Here is a 22,159-nt window from a genome sequence, read left to right on the forward strand (position 1 = left end):
AACTCTCACCATGAAACGTATGCTCCTAGTTGAAAAACAGGTATTCTTGAAAATGCATGTTAGAAGACTCTAACTTTGTTCACACTGGAAAGTCCATACCTAACCCCACCACCACAAGACAGGCATGAAAACTGATTCATAGTTTCACCTATCTCTAACAAAATCCAACTACTTATTTCATTAGTTTCACATCAACACTTAAAGTTTGATCTTTTCTATGTTAACACAATTTAGCATAAGTTATAATTGAACCTTAATCTAACCAAGCTAATGTAGGTAAACAACAAAAAGCCACCTGAAGCAAACGGGTGAACCACTGCATTCAAAACAGGACAACTTTCTGTATCATTTGTTATTATATAATGGTAAGTTGTGGCTTCTTCCATTACCATCACATTGTTTTAGCTTGAAAAATTCTAGAGATGGCCGGTGTTGTAAAGGAGCGTGAAGGGGCGGAGATAGTGTATGGTTCTGAAGAGTGTTATCGTCAGTCGATAGAGCTCTTAGAAGAGTTGGGTTTTCCAAAGGGTGTTCTTCCCCTGCAGGACTTGGTGGAGTGTGGCAGAGTTAGAGAAACTGGGTTCGTGTGGATGAAACAGAAGGCCCCTTATGAGCATTTCTTTGAAGGAACCAACACCAGGGTGAGTTATGCAGTTGAGGTCACTGGGTATGTGGAGAAGTTTAGGATGAAGAAAATGACAGGCATTAAGAGCAAGCAGATGCTGCTGTGGGTGCCAATATCTGAGATGAGCATTGAAGATCCTAAGGGGAAGAAGATACTCTTTAAGACCCCTGTGGGAATAGGAAAGTCCTTCCCTATCATCGCATTCATGACTCCAGAGGAAAAGGAAAATCACATGCTGTTGCAGAATAACGTGATCGAAGAATGATTATTCATGAACTGATACATGCTTCTGAGTGAGGTCTTTCTAATGAATAATGAGCAACGGAATATTCAAGAAATTTTTATTAGTTTAATTTGTATGCAATTTATTGTTGTTGGTATTAATATGATAATTATCATAAAAATCATTAATTACATCATATATAAACTGTTTGTTTGTTTGTTATTAGATAACAGTGTAAAATCCTTTATACTCGTACTCCTGTTATAGATGCTATTTGCTTTTACTGTGCATAAACTGGTTTATTTTCATGGGGCATGCAATTGCAGAATAGGATGTATGTTACGAAGTGAACATCAAGTTACTAAATAGCAGTGTTGAATGCAGAATATGGAGACACTTGAGTGAGTTAGTGTTTGGCCTTTTATGGCTGGCATTCATACTAATGGAGTCTAAAATGATATTTGAAACAAGATTATTTTCCATGAATGACAAGGTATCTATCTGCTACGTCTGCATATATACAGCAATGGAAAACAATCCTCTTAATAACTCAAATCATAGGGCTTACACCTTTCCAAGTTTAGTTGTTTGTGTAAATCAAAATTTGGCACTGGTAATGGTTAAATTGTAGAAATTTGAACACGTATTAGGCCAACATGTTTGCATTTCAGTTTGTGTGAATCAATGCCATTTTGGCTGTGGATGATGTTTGTAGTGGGCATTCAGCTGGCCTCTAAAAGTAAATATCACCATTATCATATTTTAACTTGTTTATAATGTACATTCTAGTTATATAAACATGAATTGATTTTTTACCCAAATAGCATATATGTGCAAAACGTTATCTACATAGCATACTGCAATAAATATTTACACAGATAGTATTTTTTTTTTCTGGGTCAGAATTTGGCTTTTGGATAATCGAATTTTAAACTGTGATTTGAAGGAAACTGATTGAAAAATAAGTCAGAATTAGATTATCTAATAATCGAATTTTGAATTGAATTTTTATTTATTTATTTATTTAAAAAAAGGAGAAAAAATTGAAAAAAGAAATAGTAAAAATAACAAAGTTCAAAATTCGGTTCTTCAATTATCAAATTCTTATCTAAAAGAAAAAGTTATCTATATAAATATTTGACATATTAATTATATGATAAATTTTAAATTCAAGTATACTGTTTAGGTGAAAAAAATCAATTTTGAAAAGAAATAAACAAATTCGTAAAAAAAATTCATAAATATAATATTTTGAAGTATTTTAAATCGAATATGATGTGTTTTATTTTTGTAATTTGATTGTTGTCTATGAATGAAAAGATTGTGTTTTAGATTGATTATTGATTCATTTAAAGATTAAAATAAGATTCTTAAATTTTGTATAATCTTATCCAAACTCTAAAATAACTCTAAAATAAATCATATGAATAAAATAATTTGATGTCTTAATACATCTTCTAATTTAGAAAGCTTATGCATTTTATAACCGTCCAAGGCTCTTATTTTACCATCTAGACATTGTTAATTGATTCCCAATGTCATTATTCACATTAAAATCAATAGATATCATTATTGATGTTGATAATTTTGTTACTTTTAAAATTTTCTTTTTTTTTATATTTATTATCATATTTATTTCTTCAAGTATAATTTCTATAAGTATGTTTTCAATCAACCACAATACTAGTTGACTAGTTCTAACCTTAAACCAAAATAATTGTGGTTTAAAGTACAAATTTGATATTGAAATTTGAAAATAAAAGAATAATTTTGCCTTATTCACCAATGCTTTTGAACTTTTTGTGAAATGTTTTCTGTTAGAGCACTCTATCATCATATCATGTTTTAAAGGGGTAAGTGGCATCATTATTTCAAAAGAAAAGATTCACAATTAGTTTTAATAAGTTTTACTATCAACATGATTTAGGTTTAACTATCAACAAATAATGTGTAAAATTCCATTAGGGTTAATTTTAAAAAGACTCTTGTTGGCAAGGGTTTGTTCTTTGAAAACAAAACCCCAACCACCAGCAGACAAAGAAGCAACCACAACAAGGTTTGGAGAGAATAATATTTTTGTCGACAATTAGATTAATTTAATTATTTACACTCAGTTAACAAATAAACAGTAATTATAAATTAATAATCTTTAAATCTGATTCATTGAATTTGTTAATAATACATCTAAAAGGTTGTATCAACGGACTTGTTTCACAGTATTGATTCATAAAACGAAAAATAAGCATAATTCCAATTCCATCGGTTACCATAACCATGCTACCATAATAATGAAGAAAGTTGCTCACTGTAATTATAGACAATAACCAGATCTTTTGTCTTTCACGCTTTGGTAAAATTTTCTGATAATCTTGTACACAAGGAAACATGAATTCCTTATGATCCTAATGAGAGGTGAAACAAATAAAAAGACAAAGGGAAATGTATGAGTAGCAATGAGCTGTACACACTAGTGTAATGTATAAGGGGTCTTTTTAATCCCATATTAATACACAATAATCTACATTCTAACATCTACATCTATGCTATAACAACAATAGGTATAAAATCCATCACAAAGTAACTCATTCCTTTGCCATGTCTCTGCTGTGAAACCTGGCAGTTATCCAAACTCAGAAGCTCTAAAGAATGCAAAAAATTGCCCTTCAACACTGTACCTTATAATGGAATTGGCACTTTAGCTTTAAGATTCATGGCTCTACTTCTTTTGGTTCCTTCTGCCATTGGACTTTGAATCTGGAGTGTCACTCTTCTCTGTATCAGAAATCTCCCTCTGAGCCTCCACCTCCATATTCCCCGTTTGACTCTTCCGGCGTCTTCGATCCTGAAATATCATCCACTTCATTAGAGAAACACACCATGTTTCTTAACAAGAAGAGTTTAAGGGCTGATGAAATGTTCTTGTAAAAAAAAAAACACAACTGTGACACAAAGTTGGAAAGTTCTTGTGATCTGATATCAAACCTCTCGGGGTATGGGATATTCCTCTGATTCAAGCATGCGGACAACTTGACTCATCTTTGGTCTTTTCTCAGAATCTGGATCAACACACCTCAAAGCAGTCAAAAGGGCACGTTTAAGGGCACTTGTTGAAGGCCTGGTCTCAATGTTAGGGTCTACCACCTCTTCTGCACGCCTATTCCCAACCATCATCTTGAGCCAGTCAACCAAATTTACCTACAATAACCATCCAACGATCAGACACAGTGTTGAGAGATGTTTGATAAGTCCTGAGTATGATAAGACAGTGTTATGAAAAAAAAATGAAGTTACTACTCCATGAAAATTTCTAATGTATATATCCTTCACATTTTAAATTTAAGTGAAGATATGTACTGGTGAAAAGTTCCTTAACTCTTTAACAATCAGAAATCATCCACTAATAAGACTACATAAGAACATGCACATCAAAGTCTTGATCTCTTAAATTTTTTACAAGTGTCACACCTCAGTTGCTGGTCGGCTATAATCCACTGGGTCCCTTCCTGTGATTGCTTCGAGGAGCAACACCCCAAAGCTATAAACATCACTCTTCTCGTTTAGTAAGCCAGAATTGGCATATTCCGGAGCCACATATCTGAAAAATGCAATTGGAGCACGAAAAAGAAGAATGCAGTAAGCCAACTAAAGCAGTCAAAAAAGTCAATTCGGTCATTTTTATAGAACATTGCAATCTTTTCATAAATATCAAGGTAAAATGAAATGCTTGATTCCATTTAATCTGGTGCTCACTGTGATATTCAAGGTTGGTTAAATTGCTGAGAAAATTTAACCAAAGAGATTAAGTGTACAATTATTTACTTTGCACTATAAAATATACTAGCAAAAAGTAAAAAGAGCAATAGTCAGTGGCTTGTAAAATGAAAAAATACCAAGAAAAAGTGCTTCTGAACAATAAAGAATTCCCTAATATGAAGGCATTAGAAAGAGAACTTACCCAAAAGTACCCATTACTCGAGTTGTGATATGACTTTTTCCAGCACCAAGTAACTTTGCAAGCCCAAAGTCAGATATTTTGGCATTGAAATCATCATCAATTAGAATATTGCTTGATTTAATATCTCGATGTACAACTTTTGGCTCAATTGCCTCGTGCAAGTAAGATAGCCTGCAATAGAATCATAAATCAATAAAAGGAAACTCACCAAACCTAAGAAGGAAATAAAAAAAGGGGAGAAAATTAAGACAGTGCTAAACATGCATACGCTTTAGCTGTTCCAAGAAGAATTTTAATTCGAGCATCCCAAGTAAGAAAACCATACTGCCTCATGGCTCCATGAAGCCATTGCTCTAAATTGCCATTGTTAACATACTCATAAACCAACAACCTGAAATAAACATAGAATTCACCATGGGTCAATAATCCAAATCATACAAACAGTATCCAATAGTGCAGCTATAAAATAAAACAATGGACACTATTTACTAATAAATTATATGCTACGGAAATTCTCAACATCATTTGTTGCAGTTAATAGATTTACAAGATACTACAAAAATTATTGTGTAAAACTGTTTCAACAAATGGCCAATCAGTTATCACAGCAGACACAAACAGTTAAACATACATGCATGCACAATTGCTGACAAATGACAATTCATCTTTGCCGATTCCAAAAATAAATAGAATAAAACACAAGTGGCATCTGAATACATAACAGAAATAAAATGACAAAACAATATGCTACCTGTGAGTCCCTTCAATGCAATACCCCAAAAGTCTAACCAAATTCTTGTGTCGCACATGGCCAATAGCCTCAACTTCCACTCTAAATTCCTTTTCAGCTTGTCCTCTGCATGATGGGCACCAACAGTATTAGATTAACTAACCCGAAGAAGACATGCTACTAAAAAATAAAACAAGAGATCAAAGACTAGACTGAAGCTGAAATTAAATCCAACAGCTGTGACCTGCTTAAACAATTTAATGTCAAAACTTACAGATTATTGAGTAGCTTCTTAACAGCCACAGGGCTCCCATTAATTAACTGGCCTTGATAAACAACTCCATATCCACCTTCACCAATCACATTGTCTTTGGAAAACCTGTTTGTTGCAAGTTCTAGGTCCCTTAATGTGAACCAGTGGCCCCATCCAAGGTGAGAGAATTCAGGCAGACCAGACAAGGGAGATGGTGCAGTTATAGGATGTGAAGAAGACCTGTAGGTAGAAACAGATTTGGCACCACTTTCTTCACCTGATTGAGAGCCACCATCATCTTTCTTAAGATGAACGAATGAGCCCGATTGACTGCTATTTTCCCCATTCTTTGGTTGGATCAAAACCTTTTCAGAGTCTCTGTCACTAAACCTGTCATACAGACTCATAAAAGCTCCATTCTGAGGATGATTATTGGATGAAACATGATCAACTCTAATTTCCTTGATTTCATCTGAAACAGATAGCATATGGCTAAGGGGAAGCATGCCATTGACTCTTCTGGATTTCTTTCGTGAAGTAAGACATATTGATACCACCACAAGAATGATTACAATGAACAACCCAACCAGTATCCCCATTAGTTCCCATGCTTTCAACCCAAATACAGACGTTTCCTTGGACAGCCCCGAACTTAGATCAGATGCCATTCGCAGCTGCCAATATATATCTGCAGAAGTCAATGTTATGTAAAAGAAATCAGTTCAACGTACACAGCAAATCATGTTACAAAACAAAGCACATTATTGGAAAATTACTGGGACAACACCAAACTCTTGCATTGGATTCCTCGCAGCATACATACAACTATTTTGAGAAAGAGAATCTCAAATCCAGTCATACCAAATTCCAGAAGGAAACTAATTTTTTTGATATCCTTCCATGTGTAAAGACAAATTGAAAAGGGTATTCATTTGTTGAAAGAAACTCAGTTCCCCAATAAAAGTGCAAACGGAAAGAAAAGTAAATTGTACATGACAAACTGAGCTTTCATATCCCAGAAACCAAATCGAGGATCAACCATAGCTGTAAAAGAAATCTGCAACAAGTTGACTCAAAGGCTTTTGGACATTACAAATCTCAAGTGTATAAAATCGGTTTTAAGTAGAACTTGATAACCAAATTAGAAAAAAAGACCAAAGCCTCATTCAATTTGTACACATGAAAAATGAGGCCAACAAAACTTCAAATTATCGAACCCAATAAAATACCAATGACCACAAAAGCAACCCATTTGAGAACATCCCTTTGTTGTTACCTTCCAGCAACTTGGCAGAGATTTAAAGAGAAGACACTGTTCACAACCAAAATCCTTCAGAGATTTTTCTGGAGCCTCTTTTTTGACCCCGAATCCACCTAAACACTAGATCTCTTATGCAGTCAAAATCTCCTCTTGGATGTGAACCCGGTGGCACATGCCCAGTCAAACCCCATTGTCAAAATATGATTTTGGTTTGTGGGATTCCTCAGCTGTGCCAATGGGTCTGTGTTTCCAATCTCAAAAGTGGACCTTGTCAGAGCAGCAGCATTCCCCCCTCCTCACACAAACAGAAAGGAGAAGGTAAAGACAAGGCACCGACCCTTCTGTGTTGTGCAGTTGCGGAGGGAATTGAAGAACACAAGAGGCACATGAATTGGTGAGAAGAGGGAAATGGTGTGGTTGGGTTAATAACAAGGCATGGAATTATCAGTGGTAGGTGATAGGCAAGTGACATGGACTCACATTGCCATATGGTAAAAAATAAGCATCAAATTGGAAACTTTCTTTGCTGTTTCTTCAAATTTCTTCCCTCCCCCACATCATCTCTCTCTCTCTCTCTCTCTCTCTCTCATTCCCTCTGTGCGTATACCTTTCCCTTTCTAATTTCTATTTCCACTCCCTTTTTTTATTGTTTTTATTATTCCTAAGGTTTCTTCAGACGGTGACAGATAAACAGATGCTTCTTCAATGGTACTATTTGACATTAAATACACAAGTGTGGAAAGCGAAAAACAAACAGTAGGGTGAAGAAAAATACCCATTTTTTACAAACAGTAGTAACATGCTGAATGTCAAAATTACTGCTAATCATGATGTAACCGTTGGAGTAAATTTATTTTACATTACTTCATAATTTTCTGATATCAGTTTCTTTTTCTTTTCTTCTTTCACGTTATAAGTCAAACTTCAATTTTAAATATTACTGCTGCTAGTTTTTTACATTACAGGGGAAATCAGTGTGATATTGAATACTGCATATTTGTAAGAAAATAAAAACAGAAGGTTGAAAAGGTCAAAAGAACAGACTACACACCGAATAAGCCTAAAGTCATTTGTTTTTGCAAATTCCCATTTCCTTGAATTGCGTAAATCACTAAATTTCATTTGAATCTCTATATTTAATGAGACTTTGTTATCTCATTCAGTAGGCTGGATAGTCAAGGAAACAGACTGGACACCATACCACTTTTTCTCATACCTATAATACCCCTATACCCTATTCTTAAGGTCCTTATCCTATGCACCCTATGTGGGGAGGGTGTAAATGTAATCTTTTCTTCTTACCATATGCACATTAAAACTTGGGCACTGTCTTCTCATCCTCAACCACATTCCACTCAATTCTACTTTCCATATTCTACCTTCATCTTCTTCCAAACATCAGAGCAAGAAAGAATGAAAATGGGAAAGATAAAGTTGTACACTCTAAACTTTTCAAGAGTCTGATTTTTTTTTCTACTATAAAACTATTTACTGATACTCTGCATTTCATTATACTAAATTCAAACACGTATTAACATAATTGGTTTGACTTAGCATGAGAAACTATATATACAAATGGAAACTGCCGTTTGAGTTTATGAAAGTTCAAAGTGCTGTCATGTGAATTCTTCAAAGGTAATAGTTTATTACTTCATCACTTCAGTTTTTCAAAACATGTTGATATTATTATGCATGTTTACTTTTCTGTTCACAATGATTCTTATGTCACACCATTCTTCTAGATGTTTTTAAACTTTTATATATTAAAGTAACAGCACATCACACTTCTACGAACTTAACAGGGTGTATTCACCAATATATATATATATATATATATATATTGAATTAATCAGTGTGATGTTACAACACATGACACAAATTGTACCAAACTGATAATCATCTCAGAAGAGAGGAAGTTTTCGATGAAGGAAGTACTACAACTTAATACCTAATTAGGGATAAGGGTCTTGTACAGTTTGATGTGAAAGAGATGGTGTAGAAGACAAAAAATGTTGCAATGTGATGAGAAATATATGACGAATTTAACTTATTAGGGCTATACATTCCCTACTGTATGGAGCAATGATTGGTTTGGAAGGCTTAAGCTTATTGCATACATTCCATAATACATTCACATAGGGCAGTTTCAGTGATTTGGTTTTGTGGTCCCATGCATGCATCATATTTTCTTTTGGCTAAATTATTCTGGTTTTCAAGCAATTGTTTCATATTCTCAGACTGCATTGCTTCAGATTTCAGTTCAATGTAATTCTTTTATGGATTAGTGTTATGTGATTATAAAGTTATCATTCTATTTAACTTGTTATGAAGCTAAGAAAAGAAAGAAAAAAAGGAAGAATAATGATAAGATGATACACATTTATATTCATTTGACATACTTAATAATGATAAAATGATCATAAAAGACTAAATTTTTGTAATTTATCAAAAAAAGATAAAAAATAAAAAATGTAATGTCAAGTGAATATAAAAGAATTACGTGTTAAAAAATATTTTTTTTAAAAGAATAAGTCGTTATATACCTTATATATTATTGTGTGTAGAAAGATAAGTAGTTTATACAAATATTTTAAAAATTAAATGAAAGTACAAGTAAAATCATTTAAATGAACTATTAAATATTTCATTATATTGAATTCAAATAAACTTGAAAGAGACAAGTCTTTTAAAATTAAAGGAAAGAGTTGTAAGAACACAATGCCAAAATCAAAACATTATTTTCATACAAAAGTTTGAAAGCTTATTCAAGCCGTAAGATTTATAAAAATTAAACATATTAAAAAATAAAACCATCTCCAATTATACATTACGATTTGAGATTCAAATAAAAATAACAAATGCAACTTGTAAAGAATAAATTTTAGTTTAATATTCAATGTTGCACAACTTAGTAAGGAAACTAATAACGTCTAACAATAGACTGGGATTTATAATGCAAGAAAAACATTTTCCAATAAAATTTTGTTTATTATTATTTACTTAACATCACTTTTAAGAAGATGTAAAGTATTAATAAGACTCCTTTCACTCAACTACTTGATTTCATATTTTATTTAGTCTGCATCCATGCGATTCATACGGATTTATACTTTTATTTTCTTTCTTTATTTGTTTTTTACATTGTGAATCATATTCTAATTATAAATACACGTTATGAAGATGAAGAATATTAATAAGACTCCTTTCACTCAACTACTATAGTATTCGATTTAGTCTGCTTGCATGCTATTCATACGTATTTATATTTTTCTTTCTTTATTTATTTAATTTTTACTTTGTGATCAGATTTTAATTATATATGTGGTATGAACGAGTTAGAATTTTCCAATTTAAATAAAATTGTTGAGCTAAAAAGACGAGTATTGTGCTTTTCACATTGTTGTTTAGCAATAGATAGGGTCTACAAATCACAATTATTTATGTTTTCTTTCTTGAACAGATCTTGCAGTCAATGCCTCTTTTGAACACTGATTAATTATTGTGTTTTTTTCTCCATAATTTTGTTTTAAGTTTGATTTATATACTTGGTTAATCATATGGTGCTTCTTATTCAATTTAAACGGGCCCAGTCAAAAGAAAAATTAGCAGAAACAAAGGTGATAAATACATGCTAAAGCATAATTAACTTTATTTTGTATTTAATAAAGCTGTTGTCATGCTTAAGTATATGGTTCATTGTGGAGTAAGCTTAACTAGGAAGTGTTCCAGATTGATTAAGAAAGGATTGAAAATGTTTCTACGTTAGTGCAAGAATATTTTTTTGCTTCTTCCTATGATGTTTTCCCTCTTATACAATTAATGTTGTGTTTAATTTGACATAAAACGATAATCTTGTGATACACATTCTAAACAAATGATACAAAACAAGAAGGATTAGGTGTCTTTTCCTTTGTTAGCAAAGGTTAGAAAGCAAAAGGTTCATGTGAAACATTTTTCTGCTATAATTAATTTATGGAAAATATCTTTTTAACAACTTTTTTAGACAGTTTTTTTACAACAACCTATGTGGTAGTTTGTGATTGGTTCGTTTCAAATATACGGACCAATAAAATAGTAACACATAGTTTGTTGTCAAAAAATTGTTAAAAAAAGTTGTTAATTTATTCATACGAGAAATAGTTGGATTTTGAGCTTTCTTCACTTAAACATCTTTAATTATTGATTAAAATATAATGAAAGATTTTTCTTTAACCAAACAAATACATTTCAAAAGATGAAATATCTCACATGTTGATAAAAAGATGAGATTAATTTATATATTATATAAAGTGGAGACAAACTATTTTATTGAGTGATTATGAATAAGAAACATGTAATTGTAATTTTTTAGGTAATAGTGATGTAACATTGTTTAATTTTTATGTTGTGTTACTTGGATGCACGCAATATTGTTGACAGGGTGTAGTCAAGTTTTGGATCATTGCAATTATAAAACACAATGAAATCATTGGTTGCACAGAACATTATTTTGCAAACCCTATAGAAAATTATGTGATATAGTGAATATATACGTGCTCATCATTTTCTTTCATCAGAAAGGGCACTTAGTAAAACTATTATTTATTGATACAGTCAAATTGTTCTTTTAAGTTCATACCAAGTTTTAATTCAGGCTATGTATTTGCGTTATATATTTACGGGGAGTTTTCATGTATTACAATTATTTTATTTTATTTAATTAGAGTATGGACTATTTCTTTTTTCTATCACTTAAAAAATGGACATTTTTTTCTAATCAAAATCTTCAAACTAATTGAACTAAAAACTAAACTAACTTGATATAGGTTCCAACAAGTTTTTAGAGGAAAAAAATATGATAATTAATTTAAAATATTTAATTCTTGAAAAAAATGTAAATAATTTTAATTATTTTTTCAAATAAGCTCGTGTTGATTTTAATTATTTTGATTTAATTATATGATTAATTCTACCTATGCTAACGATTGGTTTCACGATTGAGTATTGCACATGCATTCCAATTGTTTTCTCAAATATAGAAAAAAATAATTATTTATAACAGGATGATAATAAAGTGAGGATGAGTTTTAATATTTCATCTTCATTTTTATATGTAAAAATTCATCAACGTACTTATTTTTATATCAATATAAAATTTTTGTCTTATTCCATTTTTATTGAATAAGGAGTATATATAAACAACAAACTCTCTGTTATGAAAAAACTTGATTCACTTTTTGTTGGTGTTGTTATTCATACAATCAACAATACAATTTATAAATCTACAATTTTCTATCTGTTGTTCTAAAAATAAAACGACGATAAATAGTTAACTCATTACTAATATATTACCTATCCACAACTGCTAATTACCCACCTAATACATCTTCTGAAATTAACTTTTTTTTTTCTAAATTCTGATAAGGTTTTCCCAATTAATATTAACAAGAGTTTTTGTTGAGTAATATTTGTTAAGGTTTTTTTTTACGACATTAGACAACAAATTCTAAGGGACTTTTGGTAATAATTAGTATGGTTAGCATTGATTGAAAATTAATTTCTGTATATACAAAAAATATAAATTTAATAAATGTTAATAAAAAATTGACTAAATTCAATAAAAAAATTAGGCCAACATAAATACGAATAATAAAAATTTATACCAAAATAAAAAATTTATTTTTTAAATAAACTTTGAAATTCTATAATTTTTAATAATCAATCTACTTTAATAAATTTTCAAAATTTTAATTTTTTTTAAAAATTTCTCATCCAAACTACATATTTTTTTCATAAACACTCTTTGAATTATCTATAAAAACAGATGATCTCTGATAATTTTTTCATCCTAACACATTATTGACATTTAATCAATTCCCCAAAAGTTGGACATATATTATCATCTAAGTCCCCATTGATTAACTTTTACCACTAAAAACAATTACAATATAATATAAACATGGATTGTGAATGCTATATAAAATAGACACTAAATTCAATCTTTCACATTAAAAAGAAAAAAAATATTTGAATGGCTTTGGAAAAAGTTAAAAGCTTTAGAAGATATTCTGAAGAAGAAATATAAAAATTAACTTTTCTACCCTTTTCTTTGTCTGATTAGACTTTGGGTAAACCAAGCAAAGAGACAATTGTGGCAGCACAGCAGATAACGTAAACAAATGCAAAGCCTCCTATTCAACCGACATTGCCCACTAAATTTCATTTTTCACGCTCAATCTTTCAGACATCATTTGCATTCTCTGCTTAGATTTTGTCAGAACACAACACAACTTAGATACATTAACAACAACTCAAACATTTGTACTTCTACACACATAAATAAATAACGTGAAATGTGTGCGAATTTCAATTCATTCACTTCACACACTCACCTTTTTTCACTCAAGGACAAAGAAAAAATATGACCCTTTTTGGTCAATAAACAAACTCACCTTTAAAGTTATTCTTACCTTGTCTTCTTGACCTTCCAGAGGGTCCTCATGTCTAAAATTATAATGCATAAATTTGGGACCCTAAACCCTAACGTTATTGTGCTTCCTATGTAGTTAAGAAAGTTCCAAAACCAACACTACACATGCTTAACAAAAAAAGAAACATAGTGGGAGATATCATTAATCAAACTCCTCCTAACAAAAACAACATATGCTTTTAAAAATATGGATTATATTTTGTCACCCAAATTTTAAAAAAACATTAGACAACAATCATTAGATCACTTGCTCTCTAATTTAATTTAATTGTTTGATATATTTATAGTTGCTTTTGTTTTTAGTTTAAACCACAACAATAATTTACAATCATGATTGTTAAAATAGTCTAAAATGGTAAAAGAGTTTACTTAAAAGAAAATTATTTATATGTTATAATTTGATATTATTTTTTATTTAGTTTAAATATTTTTTCAAATATATCTAATAATATCGAGTTTAACAAGTCAATCAATTTAATTTAAATACTTTTTAAAGAAGAAAAGTGAACTTTAAACTTTAAATTAACTTATAGAATAATATATTATATAGTTAAATATGTTTTTATTTTCTTAATTTTTAATAAAAATTGGAATTGGTCTCTTTTTAAAATCATGGACTAATTTAGTCTTTTAATTTTAGTAATACATGAATTTAGTTAATTGAATCAAATTTTGTTAAGTTTATTTGATGTTTTAAATGTGTGTTTGTCAATTAATATTGAAAAAAAAATATATGTTAAATATGGTAAACAACTCAAATGCTATCATAAAATGTATTTGAAATATTAATTTATACATTTTTAAAATTGAGAAACTAAATTAAATCAAAGTTTAAAAAAGAAATTAATTTCAATTTTCACAACATAAACATATTTAAGCTGTGTATATAGAAATAGATAATTCTTAAATACAAAATCTAAAAATCAAGATTAGTTTAACTGATTCAACATTTTTGTTAAGAACTGCAAATATTTTATAATAGCAAATTATGTTGAAACTACAAATGAAAAATGTCTGAATATTAATTCAAAACTGAAATATGTCAAGGTGACAGGAAACAATGTTGAATATATGAATTGATCTGTGTGTTGGATGGATATGAGGAAGATTTGACAGAAAGAAAAGAGTCCCAATCATGGGATTCTTGCAAATGATTTGGTGGAATGAGTCCATAAACAAGAATCCTTGGTGAGGAACTCGTGAGTTTTTCAAAAGAATCATGTGAAGTTGTGGCTGGTGGGATATCAAAATTTCAGACATCTCCACACACGCAACATTCTGCATTCTGGTTTGGTGCTGCTGTTGCTTATGCTGTCTCGTATTAGTAGTTGAAACTCCTTTGTCCCTTCATCTTATACTTATTATATAGTTAGCTTAGCTGCTTTTGTCACGATAGTTCCATTCATCCATCATAATAATAATAATAATTATTATTATTATTATTATTATCATCATCAAAGTCATTGTTATTTATGCCTCTCACACCTTCAACACTTCACCAGGATTCTTTTATCAATTATTATGCAGAGGTTGGGTCTGGTTCAGGTTTATGCATAAATCCAACATCTCTGCATATTTTAATGTGTCTTTAATTTTTAATAATTGTGTTCTGCAGAGGATAGAAAGTGCTTGTCATGAATAATGACAGTGACTACAATCCCCTCCTTCCTATACCTAAAATCGAAACTGCTTCTTTCTTTTCTTCTTAAGCTTCAAACAAAAATTTTAAACATGAGATCATGTCTGTCACATAGCAAAACTGTCAAATATATATGTATACGAGATGCCCACTTGTTTCTTCTGGGAAATAAATGCCACTAATTTAATGAAAAATGGAGACTGACATCAATTTGGTCTTTTAAAAAATTAAGATCGGTTTAATTGGTTGGTGATATGAATATAATATTAATCCAATGTCTTACTTGGAAATATTAATCGAGTTCCTGGAAGATGATGTCATCAATTTAACACATCAACCTGTGATTTGCACAAGACAATTTTGATGTCACTTCTTCAATGATTGAAGATCAAAGTTTAAGACTGAAGTGATGGTGTCAACTCTTGCAGGAAATAAAATAGATCCTTACTCAAATGTAGTATTAAAAAACATAATTAAAAGAACTAACAGTAAGAATAATAAACAAACTCTGATATATTAATTATTAAAATTGAAGGTATCCAAGACATGCCAGATTGTCTTAAAACTAGGTTAGTTGATTAAGGTTGGTTGTTTAAGGTTAGTTGTTTTCTTCCATCAGTTTGGCTCTGAAATAAGAAAAATAAAGTTGGCCAAATTTTCGGTCATCCCAACCATATATCATGACAATCTGTTGTTTCCATTTAATAAAAAGAGTTTATTCTTCCAGCAGCTCATAATTTCTAAATGCACCTCCAAAATCTTTGAAAATGACCATTTTATCCTTTGTAAAAGTTATTTTTGGAACCTAATATGAAAATCTTCCAGAACAAACTTTACAAAATCTCTAGAGCATGATTTCAAAAACAGAATATTTGGAACAGAGTTTAGAAAATAATATTTCTTAAATACGATTTTCAGAATAAGATTTATGGAATAAATTTCTTGGAACACACGAAATTCATTCTCAAACAAGTTTTTCAGAAATTTTTTTTTTCAGAAACAGTTTCTGGAATGATTATTTCAGAATCAGCTTTCTAGAATAAGCTTTTCAGGATGAAATTTTTTTGGAGATCTCTCTCTTCTTCCTCTGTAATGGACTAACAGAGGTGATGATACAACAATGACGATGAGAAGTATGAGGGTGCAGTTAGTAATAATGGGAGTGCAGGAAAAAAGTCTTAAAAAAGTTTCACCAGTCCATAAAAAGATGGGCTGGATCAAACCATCCAATACCCAATATTTCAGAAATTTTTTAAAAGATAATTGAGCTCATTAATCATATATTAATCTTCAAATTAATTTCGAAACGCATCGTATTGAATTATTGAAGTACTAATTGAATATATATGTTATGTACATATTGAACCTTGGCAACTAATTTACTAGTTATAACTTTCAAATGAGTAATAAAGAATAATAATCTATTTTGCCTTGGTGAATGTGTGAATATAACATTTTAAAACATCTATCTAATTCAACTAGAAATTTCACTTCAAATTAAGCAAATTTAAAAATCACGAGTGATATTGTTTAGTAAAATTTTTATTCCAATTTTAAACTATTAGATTAAGGAAATTGTTGATTTCAAATTATAGTTTTTTATTCCATATGCTCCCTCTGTCCCAATATCTCTATCGCAGTATCACCACCGACACAACATCATAAATGCACAATGTATCCGTAACGTATGCATAATAATTATACCACACCAAAATTGCAAAAAAGAAAAAGAAAAATCAAAATTAAGATACTCCAAAGTCAAATTTTATCTCAATTTAATTACAAACATAAAAACATTCACATAGCATTCAAATTCAAATGCACATTACATTCATTAATAGAAGTTTTTGTTTATAAAGACTTGTAAGTTATAACACTTTTTTTCCCTTAATTAATAGAAGTTTTTGTTTAGTATCAAAAGGTCGCTTTTTAATTTCCGTATTAAATAAAATTATTCTGATACCAAAAAATAATTTAGAGGAATATTATATTTTTTTTATAAGTAAAAAAGTTTGAAAAGTAAGAGACAGAAGGTACTCTGTAGTACCAACGTTGCAGGTCCGTTACTCTTCCTCTGCACAGTCACCCATTTCTCACACACATATGCTCTCACACGCTCCTTCTCCTCTTCACGCGCTCTCTCCTTCGTTTGAACCCCACTCGCGCGAACCTGGATCTTCTCTTCATTGCTTCGCGCCATAGATCGCCACAAACGCTTAGCTTCTTGGCTTTTCTGCACGTGCCCTTTTCTTTCTTCTTCTTGTTCCAGCGTTTGAATCGATGCTGCAACTCCAAAGATACGAGCTTTGCTCCATTTTAGGAGATGGGTCTTGAGCAACCGCCTTCATCTCATCCCAGTCTTGGATTCTCGTTTAACTGAGCGTTTTCTGTTTCAGGAGCTTCTTCTTTCTTTGGGACCATAATGATTAACAAAACGCTTTTCTTCACTTATTTCTACTTGTTTGTCTACATTTTGCTTTCTTCTGGAGTCATTTTGTACAACAAGGTATATGAATACGAATATATGTACATAGCAACCTTAGACTAGTTTTTACTTTTAGTTAAAGCATTTCCAATGGAGTATCATGCTTTTTCTTTTTGATAAATTTTGCAGTGGGTTCTGTCTCCAAAGTACTTCAACTTTCCGCTTCCTATAACACTCACCATGATTCACATGGGCTTTTCTGGGGCAGTGGCATTTTTTCTTGTCCGGGTCTTTAAGGTATGTTATGGCGCTTTTGTTTTGGTGTTGTGTTGTACTTTGAGAATGTGCTCTTTTTGCTGGTTTATTGTCAATTTTGATTTCCTTTAGCATGCAGTGTTGGCTTTGTTTTGACCAAAAAGTGGAATTGTGTGCTAAGTTTGTAGAGTGGATGTTACTGTGTTCTTTATTCGAGTGTATAGGCTTTGATCTTGATCGCATCTAGGGGCACCACTGTCATGTTCTGTTTGTTATTGTTACCATTAACTATAGTTTTCTCTTTTGGGTGAATCTCAACTCAATGATGTGATTTCTAAAAACCTTTTTATATGCATACGTGCTTGGTTAAGTGTTGATGTTAGTGTTTCATTTTCATTAAGATGTCCTTCTTTGTGCCCTTTTGCAACTCTTCCTCTTACCTGAACTTTTTAGTGCCTTCTTTTCATCCTTGTTATGATCGCTTTCTTTGCCTGGTTATTTGATTATCTTGAGTTATTTTCCTTTTCTCTGATTGTAGGTTGTATCTCCTGTCAAAATGACATTTGAAATGTAAGTGTCATTTGAAGCCTTTTTTATCTTCTTCTCCTTTGTCAACTTATTTCTTAAACACTTTCTTTATGGCATTTCAGATATGCAACTTGCGTGATACCAATAAGTGCCTTCTTTGCTTCAAGTCTTTGGTAAGCAGTACAAAACGGGCAAACTGAAGTTGCTCTGAGTAGGGATCAAACTTACCCTCAGATTTGATAATGGGAGTATCCTTCACATCTGTGAAAAATCTGGTTTACTTACTAATTAGATTTGACTGCTTTTGGCCTACTTTTTACCCTTCTTTTCTGCACCACATTTCTGAATTATCTAGACCTGGGACTTAACGAGTTTCTCAGCAGGATCTTGTTTTTAAAACCTTTTTCTAATGTAAACCCGTTTAAGGATATTCGGATTAGCCTGCATAAGAATGGAGATGACGCAGCGACTAAAACTGTTAAGATGGTACTATAGGCATGAAGTTATATGTTCTCTATTGAAAGCCCTTTTTGAAAGAATCTGGTGGCATAATAAAGGGAAAAGTGCATCATTTGGAATGACCATGATTCTCTATTCAATGAAAGGTCATTATTAAACTCTGGAATAGATTGTGTGGCCTTAGGTCATTATAATATGCTTGCCACAAACTTATATTTTACTTTTTGTGTCACCCGTGGTTCTATTATATCTAATAGTTCCAAATTGCTTAGAAGTTGAACCAGGGGCAATTTTGGGGTTAGAACACTCACATTTGAAATTTGTTAATTTTCTATCATTTTAATTAATCCGTTCAAACTATGATGTTTCTAAGAAAATTATGAGATCTCGATTGTACTACTTTGGTGGCTGTTTTGTGTTGCTCTATTCGCATTCTCACACCTTGTGCAATATCAGTACTTCTGAAAAAAAACAGTCATGTTTTTATGAAGAATTTATTATGTCTTTACAGGTTTGGTAACACAGCTTATTTGCATATTTCTGTGGCATTCATCCAGATGCTCAAAGCTCTAAGTACGTTTTTAACAGACTTCACATGCTTTGCTTATTCTCTCATTGATATTTTCTTGATTCTAAAACATGATCTTTCAGTGCCCGTGGCAACATTCCTGGTGGCTGTTATTTGTGGCACTGACAAAGCAAGGTGCGATGTGTTCTTCAACATGTTGCTGGTCAGTGTTGGAGTTGTCATTTCCTCCTACGGAGAAATTCATTTTAATGTAGTCGGTACAGTTTACCAGGTCACGGGCATTTTTGCTGAAGCTTTAAGACTGGTCTTAACACAAGTCCTTCTACAGAAGAAGGGCTTGAATTTAAATCCTATTACAAGTTTATATTACATAGCTCCATGCAGGTATATTTTGTGGTTTTCTCTATATATAAATAAGTCAATTGAGTCTATGCAGAGGTCATATTAACCCACCTGTACAAATTTCTCTGTTCCTATTAGCCATACAAAGCATGTTCCTATCGATGATGATCTAAGTAGGCATGAATACTGACACAGACACTCAATATGACACGGACACAAACACTTTGTCACATGTAATCCCCAAAATATAGGACACGGGAACATAGATCTATATATTAAATCAGTATAAATTATTTAAATTTACAATTTTATGTATTCAAAATCATCTATAAACAAAGTTAGCCAAACATAACAACCTAGTCATATTATCACCTATACAAAAATGAATCTAATCCATTTATCTAACATCCAAAAAGTGAAAAGAAGATATAATTCATTTAAGACATTGCATCTCCTTCTTGATCCTTATAATTGAAAACGACACTTTAGTCGCTTTAGTTGAGATTCATTTAAAGACAAAACTTTAAAAAATTCCACATTATATGAAGATATCATAAGAGGTTAAATAAAAACATTCTCAATAATACATATATAGTCTAAATATTAGTGATCATATAATATTTGTTTTTTATTTTTATAATTATAAATTAGTGTATGAGTTTTTAGAAAATCATTGTATTGATTCCTATTAACATTGTATTGGAGTCGTGTTAAGTACATGTCACACACAGGAACATGTCATTTAAGAGGCATATCCAAGCTTCAAAGATGATATACTTCTCTCAATGGATTTGATTTAGCAGATAATGATGTGCTATAATATATATATATTGGGGTGATGTACCTGCACAACATGCACATACTTGATTAAATGTATGATGCACGGATACGATGAGTATCCCATTAGGAGGAGACACTTATTTTAAAAATAACTGGTACATGATAGATGCATATTAAAAAAATCCTTAAAATATAATAAATATATGAATGCAATTCTGCTGTCCAAATTAAAATCGTAAATATTGACAAAATAAAAAATTATAAATTATTATCATCATACATCGATAAGTATCGATCAAGAATCTTGAAGTATCGGATACAAATGTGATACAAAGAAATATCCGTGAAACAATGTAAGCAGCAGTCGTTCTTGTACTTTTAGTTTCTTATAAGTATAGTTGTCATATTGCTTCTGTTATAAGGTAGTTTATACGCTGTTATTGGTAGCATCAATGCTTGCATTTGTTCAAAACCAGCTTACCATATGTGATCTGCTCATTCATTTGTACTTTGTTAAATGCAGTTTCGTGTTTCTCTTTGTGCCTTGGTACCTGCTGGAAAAGCCTGTGATGGAAGTTTCACAGATTCAGTTCAACTTTTGGATATTCTTTTCCAATGCTCTGTGTGCTTTAGCCTTGAACTTTTCCATTTTCTTAGTAATCGGTAGAACCGGTGCCGTAACCATACGGGTTGCTGGAGTGCTCAAAGACTGGATACTAATTGCCCTTTCTACCGTTATATTTCCAGAGTCAGCAATAACATGGCTGAATATAATTGGCTATGCTATTGGTAAGATTTGTTTGAAAGATCAATTCTTTTTAATCTCTCTCCCTCCTCATCCTTTCATATTTTACCTGCAGCACTATGTGGAGTTGTTATGTACAATTACATCAAGGTTAGGGATGTCCGAGCCTCTCAATCACCTGCTGAAATTATTCCAGATCGAATGACAAAGGTATCTTCTTGGCATGTTAATATGAGTTAAGAATGAAGTAACTGATAAAGATCGGGAATTTTTTCTCAAATATTTTAGCATGGTCATTTTAATTTCTAGTTTATGCATCTTGTCTGATTAAATTCCATTGACATATAGGACTGGAAATTCGAGAAGAGGTCATCTGATTTATATGTGCCAGATGATGTTAGTAACAATGGAGGAAGTGGTGGAGGCAATGGTTCTCTTTCTGATATGAACTTTGATGAAGAAGCACCGCTAATTTCTTCATCAAGGGTATCTCATATTGGACGCATGCAGCTTGCCAACCATGCGACAGGAAAATGAAAACCCCAATACAATCATCGTCATATATTTTTCCCTTTTTGGAGAAAGAACAAGAAAGTGGAAGTTGGTAAAAAATACCACTCTATTCTCTCAAATAGTATGCTTTATAATGGAATTTTCGTGCTTGCTCTTTGTAACCACATTCATATGTTGATCTGGGGTTTGAGACCAGAGTGGGGGACCAAATCTCCTCATAATTCCTATATCAGTTTAAATTTATTACCACCATTTGGGGCAGAAATTTTGAATAAAGGTTGGTTTTCCTTGTAAAGGTCTCTTAGTGTCTATCGGTATAATTATCATTATTTATTGCGTGTGTGTGTATATACCATCATCAGAAAAGTTTTAATTTTTAAAATTTTTGCGAAGATATTAAACTGTTCCGGAAAACAAAAATGGTTAGG

General features: G+C 31.4%; 3 protein-coding genes across 5 annotated transcripts; 2 read left to right on the forward strand and 1 right to left on the reverse strand.

Annotated features, from left to right (window-relative positions):
- Positions 1–245: 245 nt before the first annotated feature.
- On the forward strand, positions 246–1,073 carry LOC108339331 (uncharacterized). The gene has a single exon (XM_017576472.2). It carries the CDS (start codon positions 423–425, stop codon positions 888–890), a length of 468 nt encoding a protein of 155 aa, XP_017431961.1. The 5' UTR covers positions 246–422; the 3' UTR covers positions 891–1,073.
- A 2,061-nt stretch (positions 1,074–3,134) lies between these two features.
- On the reverse strand, positions 3,135–7,668 carry LOC108321004 (probable receptor-like protein kinase At5g18500). The gene is made up of 8 exons (XM_017552629.2): positions 7,063–7,668; positions 5,808–6,474; positions 5,555–5,659; positions 5,072–5,194; positions 4,804–4,974; positions 4,314–4,443; positions 3,831–4,043; positions 3,135–3,690 (listed from the first exon to the last, which is right to left on the reverse strand). The coding sequence occupies exons 2-8, from the start codon at positions 6,452–6,454 to the stop codon at positions 3,565–3,567; spliced, it is 1,515 nt and encodes a 504-aa protein (XP_017408118.1). The 5' UTR covers positions 6,455–6,474; positions 7,063–7,668; the 3' UTR covers positions 3,135–3,564.
- Positions 7,669–17,219: 9,551 nt separating this feature from the next.
- Positions 17,220–22,026, forward strand: LOC108322982 (probable sugar phosphate/phosphate translocator At3g17430). 3 transcript variants are annotated; one of them, XM_017555302.2, is made up of 10 exons: positions 17,220–17,390; positions 17,552–17,661; positions 17,770–17,877; positions 18,374–18,405; positions 18,486–18,536; positions 19,334–19,395; positions 19,474–19,735; positions 20,997–21,262; positions 21,334–21,428; positions 21,567–22,026. In XM_017555302.2, the coding sequence occupies exons 2-10, from the start codon at positions 17,578–17,580 to the stop codon at positions 21,753–21,755; spliced, it is 1,149 nt and encodes a 382-aa protein (XP_017410791.1). In that variant the 5' UTR covers positions 17,220–17,390; positions 17,552–17,577; the 3' UTR covers positions 21,756–22,026. The 3 variants fall into 3 exon arrangements, with proteins under 3 accessions (XP_017410791.1, XP_052727733.1, XP_052727734.1); XM_052871773.1 differs by having other exon boundaries at positions 17,220–17,661; XM_052871774.1 differs by having other exon boundaries at positions 17,220–17,661; positions 19,474–19,525.
- Positions 22,027–22,159: the final 133 nt, after the last annotated feature.

Source organism: Vigna angularis, chromosome 1 (assembly GCF_016808095.1).
Source record: "Vigna angularis cultivar LongXiaoDou No.4 chromosome 1, ASM1680809v1, whole genome shotgun sequence".
Lineage (NCBI taxonomy): Eukaryota > Viridiplantae > Streptophyta > Magnoliopsida > Fabales > Fabaceae > Vigna > Vigna angularis.

What these genes read in the sequence shown, in the direction of transcription:
- LOC108339331 (XM_017576472.2), top strand. Translation starts at nt 423, where the DNA reads ATGGCCGGTGTTGTAAAGGAGCGTGAAGGGGCGGAGATAGTGTATGGT.
- LOC108321004 (XM_017552629.2), bottom strand. Translation starts at nt 6,454, where the DNA reads ATGGCATCTGATCTAAGTTCGGGGCTGTCCAAGGAAACGTCTGTATTT. An exon ending in TGCATTGAAGGGACTCACAG is followed by an intron (nt 5,195 to 5,554) that starts GTAGCATATTGT and finishes TGTTTATTTCAG; the next exon opens with GTTGTTGGTTTATGAGTATG. An exon ending in CGAGTAATGGGTACTTTTGG is followed by an intron (nt 4,444 to 4,803) that starts GTAAGTTCTCTT and finishes TGCATTTTTCAG; the next exon opens with ATATGTGGCTCCGGAATATG.
- LOC108322982 (XM_052871773.1), top strand. Translation starts at nt 17,578, where the DNA reads ATGATTAACAAAACGCTTTTCTTCACTTATTTCTACTTGTTTGTCTAC. An exon ending in CCAGATGCTCAAAGCTCTAA is followed by an intron (nt 19,396 to 19,473) that starts GTACGTTTTTAA and finishes ATGATCTTTCAG; the next exon opens with TGCCCGTGGCAACATTCCTG. An exon ending in TTCCAGATCGAATGACAAAG is followed by an intron (nt 21,429 to 21,566) that starts GTATCTTCTTGG and finishes ATTGACATATAG; the next exon opens with GACTGGAAATTCGAGAAGAG.